The 15,273-nt window shown below is 40.0% G+C and overlaps 2 protein-coding genes across 2 annotated transcripts in view; both read left to right on the forward strand.

The window, feature by feature from the left end:
• The first annotated feature begins 1,771 nt into the window (after positions 1-1,771).
• LOC119804752 (cytochrome c oxidase subunit 7B, mitochondrial) lies at positions 1,772-7,554 on the forward strand. The gene is made up of 3 exons (XM_038316390.1): positions 1,772-1,933; positions 5,413-5,537; positions 7,347-7,554. Exons 1-3 carry the CDS (start codon positions 1,783-1,785, stop codon positions 7,422-7,424), a joined length of 354 nt encoding a protein of 117 aa, XP_038172318.1. The 5' UTR covers positions 1,772-1,782; the 3' UTR covers positions 7,425-7,554.
• Positions 7,555-11,623: 4,069 nt separating this feature from the next.
• The window catches only part of Atp7a (ATPase copper transporting alpha), a 107,700-nt gene continuing 104,050 nt past the window's right edge, over positions 11,624-15,273 (forward strand). The window contains exon 1 of the mRNA XM_038316510.1: positions 11,624-11,755. The gene's annotated coding sequence lies outside the window, so the exon portion shown is untranslated. The remainder of the gene's footprint in view (positions 11,756-15,273) is intronic.

The following is a 15,273-nucleotide window of genomic DNA, read 5'->3' on the forward strand; positions in this document are numbered from 1 at the left end:
ATGCCTTTAATCCTAGCACTCGGGAGGCAGAGGCAGGTGGATCTCTGTTAATTCGAGGCCAGACTGGTCTATAAGAGCAAGTTCCAGTATAGGCTTCAAAGCTACAGAGAAACCCTGTCTCGAAAACCAAACCAAACCAAACCAACCAACCAAACAAACAAACAAACCAGGATTGTTAGTCACAATGCATTCTTTATAAGTTACTCAGTTTCTTTTCTGCCAAACTCTCTTTTAAAAATTTTTTATGATGTATTTGTTCTTTTTTATTGCTTTTATTGAGCTATGTATTTTCTCTTATTCCCTCCCTTCTTCTCCCCTCCCCTTTACTCTCTTCTATGCCCCATGCTCCCAATTTACTCAGAGATTCCCCACAAGATACTTTTTAATTACAAAGGGACAGCTGGCCTCAGACTTAGAGATCCACCTGCCTCTGCCTCCCCAGTGCTGGGAATAAAGGTATGTGCTACCCCTGCCTGGCTCTTGTTTTCTTTTTTGAGACAGGGTCTTTCTATCTAGCCCTGGCTGACTTAGACCTCACTATGTAGCCCAAGACGCCCTTGGACTTGTAGGCTATCCTCTCGTCTGTCTACCAAGTGTTGTGATTACAATAAACCGTGTACTATCTCTGTTTTAAAAGCATTTTAAAAAGTAATTATGTGTATGTCTGAAGTCCAGAAAAATGTGTTGGGTCCACTGGAGTTGAATTTGGAATTCTTCTGATGCACCATCCCGAGTGCTGGGATTATAGATTATTCCACTACATCTGGCTTTAAGGATGTCACTTGTTTTGGGTACAGGGCCTGGAATGTAGGGCTCCCAAATACTAGATATGCACTCTACAGCCACTCCAGGAATGTTTTGTTTTATTTTATTTTACTTTTTGGTTTTTCAAGACAGGATTTCTCTGTAGCTTTGGAGCCTGTCCTGGAACTAGTTCTTATAGACCAGGCTGGCCTCGAACTCACAGAGATCCGCCTCCCTCTGCCTCCAGAGTGCTGGGATTAAAGGCATGTGCCACCACCGCCTGACTATTTTTTTTTAAAAAAAATACTTTTTAGAAACAGGGTATCTCTGTATAACCATGGCTGTCCTGGAACTTACTCTGTAGACCAGGCTGGCCTTGAACTCACAGAGACTCACCTGCCTCTGTTTCCCGAGTGCTGGAATTAAAGGCGTGCATGACACTTTAAAATTCTTCTTCTTCTTCTTCTTCTTCTTCTTCTTCTTCTTCTTCTTCTTCTTCTTCTTCTTCTTCTTCTTCTTCTCCTTTTTTTTTACAAAACAAAATAAAACTTTTTTGCAGGCTTTCTCTAAATTTGGATTTATTTCAAGATTAAAAATTGAATTTAGCACGGTGGTGCACACCTTTAATCCCAGCATTTGGGAGGCAGAGGCCAGCCTCAACTACATAGGCCAGACAGCACTACATTCCTCCCAAAATTACAAAATATAATTAAGTTAAACCAATTAGTATAGGTAATAGAAGACAGAAAATGAAAAATTTGAAATGAGAATAGTTTGAAGTGAGACAACTAACCCAAACCTCTGGAGTTTCAGCACCATCTTGAAGCTGGTGCCTTAAGTAAAGTTGGTGTCTCAGCTCTCTTGCAGAGTCACAGAGTTACCTCACTGTTTAGTAAATATTATTCTAGGACTCTTACAAAGCTTGAAACTACATTTCCCAAAGGCCTTTCTTTTCCTTTGCAGGAAACAGGATCACTATTTCTATAGGTCAACCCCAAATCTCGCGAGATCTTACCAAATACCGTACGGAATCCCCACATGGAAGCCATTTTGTTTTTCAGGGCTCTTTGCAAGGGTAGCTGGGGGTCGAATCTGCACAGAGGCAGCACCGGGTCGTCAACCGCAGTTCCATCTTCTTCTCTTCCCGCGATGTTGCCCTTTACCAAAAACGCGCTAAGCCGGCTCCAAGGTGAGTGTGGGCGAGTCCTTACTGCATCCGCGAATCCGTCTGTCCTTCGTGCTCGTCGTGCCCTTTTCCTCCCCAGCATCCTGCACTTTTAATTGTAGGTGCACAGAGCCCCGCATGGTCTCAAGTCCCTGGGAAGATAGCCACTCACCTGCAAGATAGCCGTGGACAGTGGCTTTATAAATCTCGTTGTGTTCCTAGCCTAGTTCTGCATTCTCAATCCTTCAGGGACCTATGATTTCCGGAAGAACTCTTGGCGGACACCTGGCTCTCCTTAAGTGATGTTCTAAATTTTAGCTTTGGGAGTGTATTTATTTGCAACCCCCAAATAGATGAACTGATCTTACACTGTAACGGTGATAGGAAGGCTAAATCTACATCACATGGTTTCATAGCAAGGGGAAACCCTAATGTGGTAGCCTGACAACTTTAGCCATCTGTAGGTTATCAACGGACTATTAACTATTGCGAAAACAATTGTGGTCAATTTTTCTGGTTTGAAAGTTAGGCAAGTACCGCGGAAATTTGAGACTAGTATTATATGTGAAGAACACACTGGATTGGAGAGAAAAAAATCATTTTCATACTTGCTTTCCTTTGAAGTGACCTTCAGTAATGTGAATAGAGGTGACCTTACACAACTATCTTTAGCTTGCTCTCTAACCATGTTTTTATTTTACAGAGATAGTAGTGTAAGAAATTGTGCTCTAAACACTGAAGTACTTTAGGAATAGTTGAGAAAAATAGAAGCCCAACTGATGTTTTGTAAGCCAGTAACTGTTTATTATTTCTTTTATTTAGAGCAAATCATTTAACATTTTGAACTTGTTTTCTTGTTTTTGCAAAGAGAGATTAGTAAATAATACATATTTCAATAAGTTTGTTAACCAATATCTGATAGGTAAACAGCCCCTCTTTTTTGTATAGAGGAGAGATTTAAGGAAATCCACTTGGTAAATCAGAGTGTTGAAAATAACAGTAGTTTGGTAATCTCAATTTATTTGAAAGTGATTTAGGGATTTTTATCCTGTGGAAAAGGTGATCTTAAAAGGTTGTTTCTCAATGTGAATTCCTGTACTTACTCAGCTCTAAGTGTTCTAGGAGCACAAGACATAAGAAATGTTATGAATTTGCTTAGTCTGGGTGTGGCTGTTTTTCTGAGGGAGGGTCTCAAGTAGAGTAGGCTAGCCTCCAACTTAATTGGAGCCAAAGATGATCTTCAACTTCTGATCCTTCTGCCTCCACTTCCCGTGTGCTGGGATAACAGGTACTTAGCACCTTAGAGACTTAAGTGCAAGTGTGCACATGTGGTGCATGCATATGTGCATGTGCGGATGTTGTGTGCACGCACCACTTGTGTTTCTGCAGCGTAGGGACCGAGTCCAGGAAATGTGGCATGCGCCACACCAACTGAGCTACATTTGTTCTGAGTGTGACTGGTCTAAAATTGAAAGCTAAGTAAAACAGCTAAAGAACTATATAATGGTTAAGAAATTATCATGATTATACCCCATAGAGACCATTATTATTTTAGTTTTGGGAGGTGATGGGGTTTTAACCCAAAGCTCTGCAACTGAACTATAACCCCAGGCCCTGAAAACTATTACATTTTAAGGGTTAGTGGAGGCAGCATTTTTTGTTTTGCTTTTATTTTTGAAATGGTCTAAGCATTATCTGGCATTAAAATTGAGGGCAGTTTTTCTCCCTAAGCCTTCCAAGGGCTGAGAGTACAGGTGTGGAACCACCAAATCGCAAACCAGCATTGCTCTTTCCCACTGTAGCTGTAAGCACCTTAAAACAATAAGGGCGTGATACCTAGTTTGGAAAGGAAAAAACCAAAACTGATAGTTTTTCTTGGTATTTACCACTTCTTTCTAGTTTTATTTCTTATTAACTTGCATGTATACCTTGTTCTTCATTAAAACTTGATTGGCTTCTAGCACAGTAGATCTGTCAATTTTAATTTCACATTTCTATCGCTATATACAACAGGTACTCAGTTAATTCTACTTTCTTGTACTACAGTGATTTTTTGTCTTCATATATAATATCACTTCTAGGCTAGAAACTGCCTAATGATAAGTCTCTATCTTATACATTTTTATATATTCTATTTTTAAAATAATTTTTATTTTATGTGCATTGGTGTTTTTGCCTTCCTGTATGTTTGTGTGAAGATGTCAGATCCCCTGGAACTGGAGTTACAGATAGTTGTGAGCTGCCATGTGGGTACTGGGAATTAAACCCAGGTTCTGTAGAAGAGCAGCCAGTGTTCTTAACCACCAAACCATCTTTCTAGCTCCCCTCCCTGTACGTTATTTTTTTTGAGACAGGGTCTCGTGCATTCTAGGCTCACTTGTTATTCTGCCTCAACCTTCCAAGTGCTGGGATTACAAATATGCTTGCCTGCTTATATACTCTAATATAATTGAGCCTTATTACTAATTATTTTAAACTTTAGCTTACTGTAGTTTGAAGTTATTTTGTTGTAATTTTAAGGCAATAAACATTGGGTGTGTATAAATCTGATGATTTTTGGTTCATTTCCCCTTGTATATTTTAAATTATTGAGCGATGTTGGGTAAATTTTAGTGAAAATTGAAGTCATAAGTATTCAAATTAGTGAATGTTATCCAATAAACCATTACTGATATATACCTCCAATTTTTCTTTTTCTCCAACCATTTCCTGAGTCAAGGTGTCACTGTATAGCTTACTATATAGATCAGGCTGGACTTGAACTCACAGAGATCCGCCAGCCTCTGCCTCTACCTCTGGATAACTTAGATGAAAAGGTGTGTGCTATCATTCATGTCCTCCATTCTTTTTTTCCTGAAAGTTTTCAGAAATCCAAAAAAGTGAAAATTGTGTGAAGAACATTGACCAATTATATTAACATTTTGTTATGTTTGTTTTTATCCTGCTTCTATCTCTGTGTCAGTTTATTTTATACACACACACACACACACACACACACACACATATTGAAATAGAGCATCTCTGAGCATCTCTAGCTCAGTCTAGCCTAGAATTCACTGTGTAGCCTACTTTGCTATTATACTCATGGCAATCCTCCTGTCCATTTCCCAAGTGCTGAGATTACAGGTGTGAGCCCCAGGACCTAGCAGTTTATCTTATTTTCAGAGCATTTGAGAAGGTGCTTACTTGTTTTTGTTTTATTTTTTGTTTTTGTTTTTGAGACAGGGTTTTCCTGTGTAGCCCTGGCTGTTCCAGAACTGTCTGTAGACCAGGCTGGCCTCAGACCCACAGAGATCTGCCTGCCTTTGCTTCTGGAGCACTGGGATTTAAGGTGTGCACCACTATCTCCAGGCCACTTGTTCCTATGTGTAATGTGCTTAACATTTAGTTGAGTTGCTTGGTAGTATGTAGAGTTTACTACCTTTGTTCTCCTGTTTGGCAGTTGTGTTCTCTCTGTTTTAATAATTGACACATATATTTCTGTGTTTTTTTTTTTTTTTTAGTTCGAAGCATTCAACAGGTGGTGGCAAGACACAGCCATCAGAAGCGGACACCTAATTTCCACGACAAATATGGAAATGCTATATTAGCAGCTGGAGGCCTCTTCTGTATTTCTGCATGGACATATGTAAGTACTTCACTTGAATATTATTATTTTTTTGCAGTGCTAGGTCTCATACATGTTAGGCAAGTGCTCTGCCATTGAGCTATACTCTCAGACTCAGTGATTCTTCATTTAAATATGTTTTATTCTTATCTAGTCTATGTATTGGAAATGTTAAATTTCGAGTGAACGAGCGATTTGAAAGACTATCTGATCATCCACCCATTGTCTTTATTTGCACTTAGCATTCATCCATTTTCTTAATGTTTCCAGTAGCAAATTGCTTGTTGGAGCACAAGGCAGCCCTTCTAGATTGTGCAGCTGTTAGAAGGATCTTATTTGTGGATCCCAAGCATGGTGGCATATACCTGTAATCCAGCCCATGAGAGACTTAGACAAGAGGATTGCAAGTGTGTGATCAGCCTGGGCTATCTAGTGTATATAGTGAGACCTTATCTCTAAAACAGTTAAAAATTTAATGTTGAGTTAAATATGCTTTCCTTTATAATTATTGCAACACCAAAATTCTGACCCATCATATTTCCATATGATAGCCATCAGCTAGTAGATTTTTGTCATAGGTTGTAAAGCACATGCTTAACATTGACTGGGCCCTGGGTTCAATTCACAGCACCAAATAAACAAACCAAACAAACAACACCCAAAAACCATTAGCATAATGTCTTTTAATTTGATAAGATTAAAACATCTGTAGGTGTATTGGTCAGACTTTTGTTGTATATTTTCTGAATTTTCATATTTTGAGTCACCTTCCTAGACATACTTAAGTGATCAGATTTCCTTCTAAAATTCTGTAATCAGAACTGAGGCACAAGCCAAGTGTGGTGGTACATACCTTCAATCCCAGCACTTTGGATGCTGAGGCAAGTAGATTGGAAGCATAAGACCAGCTAGAACTATAAGAAGTTTGAGGCCAGCTTAGGCTACATAGTTGACTTTGTTGCAAAAAAAAAAAATCAAAAAACCCAAAAAATCAAAACCTGAGTATAATTTTCTTGCTAGATGAAGTATAACTTGATTTCCATACTCTAGAGCGCTGTGTCTGTTGCTTAACTTATTTTCTAGTTGCTCGATCTTCAAAAGTGTAATTTTGAAATTTTAATCAATATATTTTGGGTGTAAGTGATGCAGATTTCTGAGTGAAGTGGCCCACATCTATAATTTCAATACTAGGGATGCAGGAGGATCAAGAGTTCAGGGTCATCTTCAGCTACATATCAAGTCTGAGGCCACCCTGATCTACATGGAACTGTTTCTCAATAAAACAAAAGGGACAACCCAATCCTTGCTTGAAAGTAAAGATAACTATTAATTTTGGTGCTGGGGATTGAACCCAGGGTTTTGTGTATCTAAGCATATTCATGCACCTCTAATGATCTATACCTCAGCCGTGAAGTCAGTTATTAAAATAAAATGAGTTCTCTTAGGTAGTTGTGGTGGACAGGCAAAATTTTGGAGGGGAAGAAAATGTAAAATATAATTTTGAATTAAGGACAGCTTCAAAATTCATTTTCTCAGTCTTCTAGTCACATTCCAAGTATTTAACAGCCAGATACGGCCAGCGATTCCTGTATTGGACAGTGTAGGTTTAGAACATTTCCTTCAACTCTGAACTTTGAGTTAAGCAACCTGATCTAAAGAATTAGTACAGTAATTAGTTTTGACTTCTATGAAAAGCACTATATCCCTGGTGACTTTCTGTTTGTTATTTACCTAAGGAGCAGAATTCTTTGTAATTTTGAAGAGTTTCCAAATTGAGAAAGTGGACTGCGGTTTAAATATGTATAACTGACAGCCTTTTAATTTTTACAGACAGCAACACAAATTGGAATAGAATGGAACCTGTCACCTGTTGGCAGAATCACCCCCAAGGAATGGAGAGATCAGTAGTCATGCCAGCTGGTGTAATAATCAAGGAATTATTTCAAAACCAATCAATAAGTGATGCCAAGTCAAAGAATCATGTATTCACTAAAATATGGCATATTGAAGAAAAAATAAAGTACCTTTGAAACCTTCATTTTATGTTTTGCTTTCTTTGTAAACGAAGCCAAGCGTGATGACTTTTCATTTATTTAAGCATTGTATTTGAGTCAAACAGCTGTACCATCTCTTAAAACAGCTTTTTTCTTTGAAGTGGTATGAGGGCAATCTATGCTCTGAAAGGCAACTTTATAGTAAGCTGAAATCACAGCTAGTGAACAATAACCACAGAGCTGGGTCAAGAGTTTGGTCCAGATCGGTTATGCCTAGTATCTCTACCTCATGGTTATATTTGGAGTTGGCGTTAACTCCCTTCCTCTCCTGCTTGGAGAATTTAGACTGTCACCAAACTCAAGTGAATAATGATCCTGTAAATATGAGCTAGATTTGCTAAAGACTAGCTCCTTAGCCCCCATAGCATATTCGACTTAATTAGCTGGTGGATTCTCAGCATAATCCTTATTCTGTGGGGAGCATTTGTCACCTACTTCCTAGTTACTGTTGCCATAACAATAACAGTATCTGTTAATCATGGCTTTAAAGAGATACATTTTGATACTTGACTCATTAGCCTCTCCTGTTGGTTTTCAGTAATTCTAGCAATGTAACATTTAGGTTTGGGGAATTGTCCTGAGTTTAGTATATGACACTGAACTAACTTGCTGTGGAAGATGTCAACTAAACAAAAAAATTGAATCACTCCATTACTTTTGGTTAGAATTGTAGTCTGTAGTTAGTTACATTTATAATGCTTGAGTAATCAAAACACGGAATTCTTGTCAAGGAATTTGTATTAAGTTTATTTATTTAAGTTATTTGTATTAGCTAAGGTTAGAGACTTCGCAGAACCAAAACTGAGTTATAGAAGTTGTCTTTAGCAATCTCTTAAATATATCTGCTAGGAATTCCACATTCTGCTTACTAAAAGATTGTAAGATTTGTACGTGGCAAGATTTGTAACTCTACTAATACTATTTGATAAATTTTAAGCTTGGTGTGGTGCCATATACCTTCAACCCCAGGACTCAAGGCAGGGAGGTAGGAGGATCACTCCAAGTTCCAGGCTAGTCAGATCCTACATAGTTGAGATCCTGTCTCCACCCAAAAACTTGAACATTTTTTATGAAGTCTGTGGAAATGTTCAAACTAGTATTAAGCCATTCAAATACAAATTAATCTGAAATGTGATTAAACAAGAGACTTGGATGCCTTAACATGTTAGGTCCTACACCTTTTAGCCTCAGAATTCATTTATGGTGAGGTAAATGTCACTATGATTTGTTCTGTTGGGTAAATGATGGTTGTCAGCTGCGTGTAATCTTTTACATTTACTTAATTTGTGTGTATTTGTGCCCACATTCACCACGGTGTACATGTGAGAGTCAGGACAACTTGCAGGAACAGGCTTTCATTTACCTGAAGGTTCTGGGGAATAAACTCAGGTCACCAGATTCGGCAGCACATGCACTACCTACTGACTCATCTTGCCCTCCTTTGATAGGTGCCTTTAATACTACATAACCACTGGTAGAAATGAACGAGTTGTTCATTGATTCTTGCCCCACAACATTCTAACCTTGGTGCTTTCCTGTTACACTCAGCCAGGCAGGTTCTACATTGCATGAAAATGGCGTCCCTTTTACTCCTTAGCATCTTACTTGGAATTTTATTATTACCCGGAGTTGGAAGGTCATTAACTTCTCTGTAATGTATTTCTTTGGTTGAAGAATTGAGACAATTTACCTCAGAAGCACTGCTAATCCTTTAAAAGGCTTCGAGGGACTATGAAGTACTTTTAGATTAAGGTGAATGTCATAAAGTTCTGTTTTTAATTTTCCTCTGAAATGGAATTGCCATGTATTTTTGTTATTTGAATTTATTAAGCTTATCAAGTACAAAACATTAAGATTTACTTATGTATACAGTATTCTGTCTGCATGTTTACATGCATACCAGAACAGGGCATCAGATATTACAGATGGTTGTGAGCCACCATGTGGTTTCTGTGAATTGAATTCAGGACCTATGGAAGAACAGTCAACACTCTTGACCTTCGAGCCATTTCTCCAGCTCCCAGATGTTACCTTTTTTAAAGTTAAAAGATGTGCTCTTTATGTGTGCCACTGTGTGGAGGTGCCAGTGGAGGCCAGGATACCGTGTTGGATACTCTGGAGCAGGAGTTAAGGCGGTTGTGAGCTGTTCTGGAAAGTAGTATTCTTAACCACAAGGCTATTTTCCCAGTCCCAGATGTTCTTTCCTTAGCCCGGAGACTTCGTTAAGAATATACTAATGTCAGCCCAGTGGTGGTGCACGCCTTTAGTCCCAGCACTCGAAAGGCAGAGGCAGGTGAGCTCAAGGTCAGCCTGGTCTACAAGAGCTAGTTCCAAGGACAGGCTCCAAAGCTACAGAGAAACCCTGTCTCAAAAAATAAAAGAATATATTAATGTCATACTGGAAACAATTTGGAGGTACTTAATAACTCCCAGTAAACCTGAAACTTAAGACATTGTCTTATGAAAGCTCACTCTATAGTAAACGTGAAAGGAATGTTAATATGCTTGAGCATTTCATGGGCAGTAGAAAGGATGGAGACAAAGACGACATTTTAGAGTGATGTGGTAGGTGACAGAGAAACCAATATCTAGATTGACTAGAGGGCTAGCTGACTTGCTATCCTGCTTCTTTACAACTGGTTTCCTGGTTCCTACCATTGAGTGAGTTTTATTTAATAGTTGAACAACAATTGTGTTGAGGGAGCAAATGTGTATCAAATGGCCAAAGCTATAAACCATGTGAGTAGTGATATTTTTTGTTCGTGAATTTCTTTGAGTTTAACACCAATCATCTTTCAGTTATAACTCAGTTTGTTGATATTTGGGAGCCCACTTAAGTCACGTTAGTTTCTTTTAAAAATTAATTTAAAAAAATTCCATGTATATGTGTGTGGGTATGTGCATATTTGGGTGTGGTGGCCTTGGAGTTTAGAAGAGGGTGTTGGGTCCCATGGAGCTATAGTTACAGGTGGTTGTGAACTACCCATTGTGACTGTTTGGAACTGAATTTGGGTCCTCTACAAGAACAGTATGTGCTTTTAACCACCGAGCCATCACTCCAGTTTCTTTTTATTTAAAAAGTTTATTTTATTGCATGTATTTATTTGTGGGTGTGCTGTATGCACTATATATAGCCCAGGTGTGAAGACGAGAGGACAACTTGTGAGAGTTCTCTCCCTCCACCAGGGATAGAGCTCTTAGGTCAGTAGGTTTGGTGGTAAGCATTTTCACCTGCAGGGGATTAAACTTAAGGAATTGTCAGCCACTGTGGTATACATACCTCCAACCCCATTGTATAATTTTTTAAAAAAGATAATCGTGTCTGTTTCTGAGCGTGTCTGCGCGCGCTCGCGCCAGTATGCACTACAGCATGTATGTGGGGTTAGAGAACAGTTTACAGCAGCATTCTGTCATATGTCATTTGGGTAGATGTTTTTTCTGTGTATATGGGTGTTTTGCTAGCTTGTACATCTGTACACCAGATATAGGCAGTGCTCTAGAAGGCCAGAAGAGGGCATCAGATTCCCGAGAACTGGAGTAACCACTGGTTGTGAGCTGCCATTATTTCTCTGGAAGGCAGTGCTCTTAAATACTGAGCTATCTCTGCAGCCTGGAGGAAAAAAATCTTTTTTGAGACAGGATTTTACTCTATACCCCAGTCTGGCCAGGAACTCACTATGTAGCCCAGACTGGTTGCAACTCGCCACCCTTTCAAGCGCTGGGAATACAGCGAACTGGGAAAGACGAACTATATAGAAGGTTTATGGCAAGTTTTTTTTGTTCTTCACGTACTTTTTCCCCTTTTTGTTGAGTTTGCACTAGGCACTGGGGTTGGGAGACAAGGAGGACGGCAAGCGCCTAACCCATCTCAGGCGAGGCTACGTGCGGGCAGCAGAGGGCGCAAGGAGCTCAGGGCACGCGCTCCATTTCACGTGACGTGGACCCTTTTCCCTAGTCGGTCCAGCTTCCGGGCTCCGGCATCACCCGGAAGTGGGGGCCTCGGAGGAGGGCGGGGCAAAGGCTGCGGGCTGGGGAGGCTGGGGCTGGGAAAGCAGTCGAGGGAGGAGCTGCCGCCGCTGGCGCCTAGACTCTTCTTCAGTGTGTGCGAGCGCGGAGGCTGCGAGCGGGTTGATCGCTGCCTCCCCGCGGTGTGCCGGAGCTCGAACCCCAGCCCTGGAAACCCAGGTGAGTCCCACAGCGGCTTCCCGTCGGCGACTTCATTGGAGGGGTCGTTTTGTTAGTTGTTCTACTGTCTAGAGCGGTGAGAAGGTCACCACTCTAAGCTGGGTCAGTCTCTAAACTCCTTCACAACTCACACGTTTAACCACACGTAGGCTTTACCCTCCCAACCAGGACAGAGAAGGGAGGTTGGGTCCTGATTTATGCCACTTTGTTGTGCTGTCCTGGAGAGGGTATTCTGATCGTCTGTGGCCTGTGTTAATTGTGGACACTAAGTCTGCCCGTACTGGAATTTTTGTGGACTGGGATCTTTGCTTAGTGGCATCCCTTTCTACTTTAGAAACTGAGCTTCTGAAGACCACCGTCACTGGCTAAATGTTTTTCGAAAACAGGCATTTGGCTTTTGTCACGCTCCGGGAGCATAAGCTAAACGGAGTCTCGTCACCCCTTCGTTTTGTTCTTTGTGCTCTGTTTCTAGTAAAGTTACAGCCACCCCTGTCCCACCCTGCAACATCTTTCTGAGGCTCTTCCTCTCTCCCTTTTTCCCTCTTCCTCTTCCCCTTCTCAGTGCTGGGGGTTGAATTCACTACCTACCACATGCTGGGTTGCATCTTACTTTTGACAATTTTTGCTGTGGGTGCCGAGGTTATTTTAAACTCGGGCAACACTCATGTTTTACAAGCCAATATTTTTCTAGGATCTGAACTTTGTTTTAATTATAGCCTCATTATTTAGTAATAAGGCTTTGTATTGAGACAGCGTGTGAAGAACATTGAATTAGTTGATACTGAGGTGTGAGGGATGAGGCGATGCCAGATTGAGACAGTTCTTGGACTCAAAAGAGTTTGCAATCAATTAAGTCAAATTTAGCTATGAAGAGCGTGGGTTCTAGCAGCCCCACTAACTGGATAAACAACTTAGATGGTTTATACCATCCCTCGTAATGAAAGGTTATTTTGAGCAGATATTTTAGTTTGCTAATTTCAAGCTTTCTTGCATCTATGGTAATCACATGAAGGTTTTGTTGTTGTTCTTGAGTGTCCCGCAATGAAGTAAGGAAGAAACACACAATCACCTAGTCACTTAAAATCTCGCTAACATACATTACAACCAGGAAGAATAAGGATGTATAGAAAGAAGCATTTGAGCTTGGTCTGGAAAAGCGGACAGGACTTGGCTCTGTAGGAATGGGAGAATAGTCCAGGTAGAAAAATACTGGGGAGATCATGCTGTATATCACTGTCTCTATTTCTAACAAACACCCTTTCAAGATTTCAAGAGAAAAAAAGAATAAGGGCTGAGGAAGTAGTTAGGTGATAAGAGAGTTGTCTTCCCATTGCGAAGGCCAAGGGCTCTATCCCTGGCACCTTGAATAAAGTAAAAATACGAAAGAGCTCATGAAGGATGGTCATATAGAATCAGTTGTTAATCCACAAAAGGCCTACATGTAGAAAAAATAGAAATGATAAACATAGTGAATGTATGAGGTTTAATTGGTAATGTGACCCTAGATTTAAAAGACACAAAAGTAGGAAGGCATGGTTTGTGTGTGGGAGCAAGTCTTGCCTTCCCCTCATTATGTTTCTTTGTTGAGCCTCAGTTCTTAATTCTGATTATTGTGCCTTAATTTGCAATAACTAAAAGTAATATTGGCAACTGGGTATGGTGGCAAATACCTTTGGTCCCAGCATTTAGGAGGCACAGGCCAATGGATCTCGAGTTCAAGGCCAGCCTGGTCTACAGATTAGTTCCAGAACACCCAGGACTACACAGAGAAAGCCTGTCCCCAAAACAAACAAACAACAACAACAACAACAAAAAAAACAAACCCAAACAAAAATCGTTGGCACCGAGTAACCTTTTTTAAATCCAGAAGCTGTTCTAATTTTCCCTCTAGGAATCCTTGCATTTCTCCTCCAATTGATTTCTCTCCTCATCTTGCAAATGTAATGAAAACACTTCAAACCAGTGGCAGATCTTGATTTGTGGCTTCAAGCCAATGATAAACACTACTTTTTTTTTCCTGAAGGGTAGGTGAATATCTTTTTTTCTTTTTCTTTGTTTTTTTTTTTTTTTTTTTTTTTTTTGAGACAGGGTTTCTCTGTGTAGCTCTGGCTGTTTGGAACTCACTCTGTAGAACAGGCTGGCCTTGAACTCAAGAGGTTCGCCTGCTTCTGCCCCTTTTTTTCTTAGATATCAATGTTTTAATATTCGAGGGAAATATTTCCTAGGACTTAAGTAAAAATAAGAATGAGGAAGATAGCTAGTAAATCATGACTAGAGAGTATTTTAGTTAAAACTACTACCATTCTGACAGTTGTAAATCTTTTACTTCTTGATCTCAGTCTGTAGGGTGACTTCATGTGGTATAACTTATTTCAGGGTGTGGTGGCATATGCTTAATTTCCAGCACTTCAGAGACCAAGTCAGGAATATTAAGAGTTTGAGGTCAGCCTAGGCTACATAGCCAGACTTCATCTCAAAGAAACAAAACAAAACAAGAAAACTTGTATACTTAACTTATTGAGGTAATATGGCAAGGAAAGTACCAATATTAACTTAGAATGGGTGTTATAGAGTAGCTGCTGTGTTTCTGGTTTCATAGATATGTTCCTACGTTGTCCTGCATTGTCAGCAAATTGATTTCCTCATTATGTGAGTTCAAGTATGATAGATCACACTGATTTTCACAAATACTTCTTTTCTTGATAGAAATGAGGAGAAAATATCCCAATTTTGAACTGATTATATGGACATTATTGCATGTTGTCTGTTTGGGATTGTACAGCTATGTCTAGGTGATTTGAAAAAAATTCCTAGTTTTTACTGTACCTAGTGTAGAAGTGCAGTTTTCCACATGTATGATCAGAAGTGCATTTAAATGGCTTACTTCACATGGCAGGGATACTGTTTTAGCCTGGCTATTTACGCTTGCTGAGTTTGTTCATAAAAAGCAGCATGCTTGCTGTGTGCTGTTGTGGTTGCTGCTGCTCCTGCATATGCAATTGATGTCATAACTAAAGCAGACAGGAAAGGAAAAAACTTGAATCCCGTCCCTCTTCCACTCCCAGTGGACAGTTTGCAGATCTCTATGTGTCTTTTAACATTAGAAAGAAAATAACTTCTGTTCTTCCTCTCTCTCTTTATCTCTCTCTGTCTGTCTGTCTTTCATGTTTTGGTGGTGAGTATTGAATCAAGTCTTCAGGTGCTTGCTAGCCAAGTACTTTCCCACTGAGTTTTATATATATATATATAGTCCTACTCTCTGTCCTCTTTGTTTTTTCTCTCCCTCCCTCCCTCCCTCCCTCCCTCCCTCCCTCCCTCCCTCCCTCCCTCCCTCCCTCCCTCCCTCTCTCTCTCTCTTTCTTTCTTTCTTTCTTTCTTTCTTTCTTTCTTTCTTTCTTTCTTTCTTTCTTTCTTTCTTTTTGAGACAGGGTTTTTCTGTGTAACAGATCGAGCTGTCCTGGAACTAGCTCTGTAGACCAGGCTGGCCTGGAACTCACAGAGACCCACCTGCTTCTGTC

This window comes from Arvicola amphibius, chromosome X (assembly GCF_903992535.2).
Source record: "Arvicola amphibius chromosome X, mArvAmp1.2, whole genome shotgun sequence".
NCBI lineage: Eukaryota > Metazoa > Chordata > Mammalia > Rodentia > Cricetidae > Arvicola > Arvicola amphibius.

Bases quoted from the DNA above. Each gene is read 5' to 3' on its own strand.
- LOC119804752 (XM_038316390.1), top strand. From the start codon at position 1,783: ATGGAAGCCATTTTGTTTTTCAGGGCTCTTTGCAAGGGTAGCTGGGGG. The intron at 1,934-5,412 runs GTGAGTGTGGGC...TTTTTTTTTTAG, and splicing joins CGCGCTAAGCCGGCTCCAAG to TTCGAAGCATTCAACAGGTG. The intron at 5,538-7,346 runs GTAAGTACTTCA...TAATTTTTACAG, and splicing joins GTATTTCTGCATGGACATAT to ACAGCAACACAAATTGGAAT.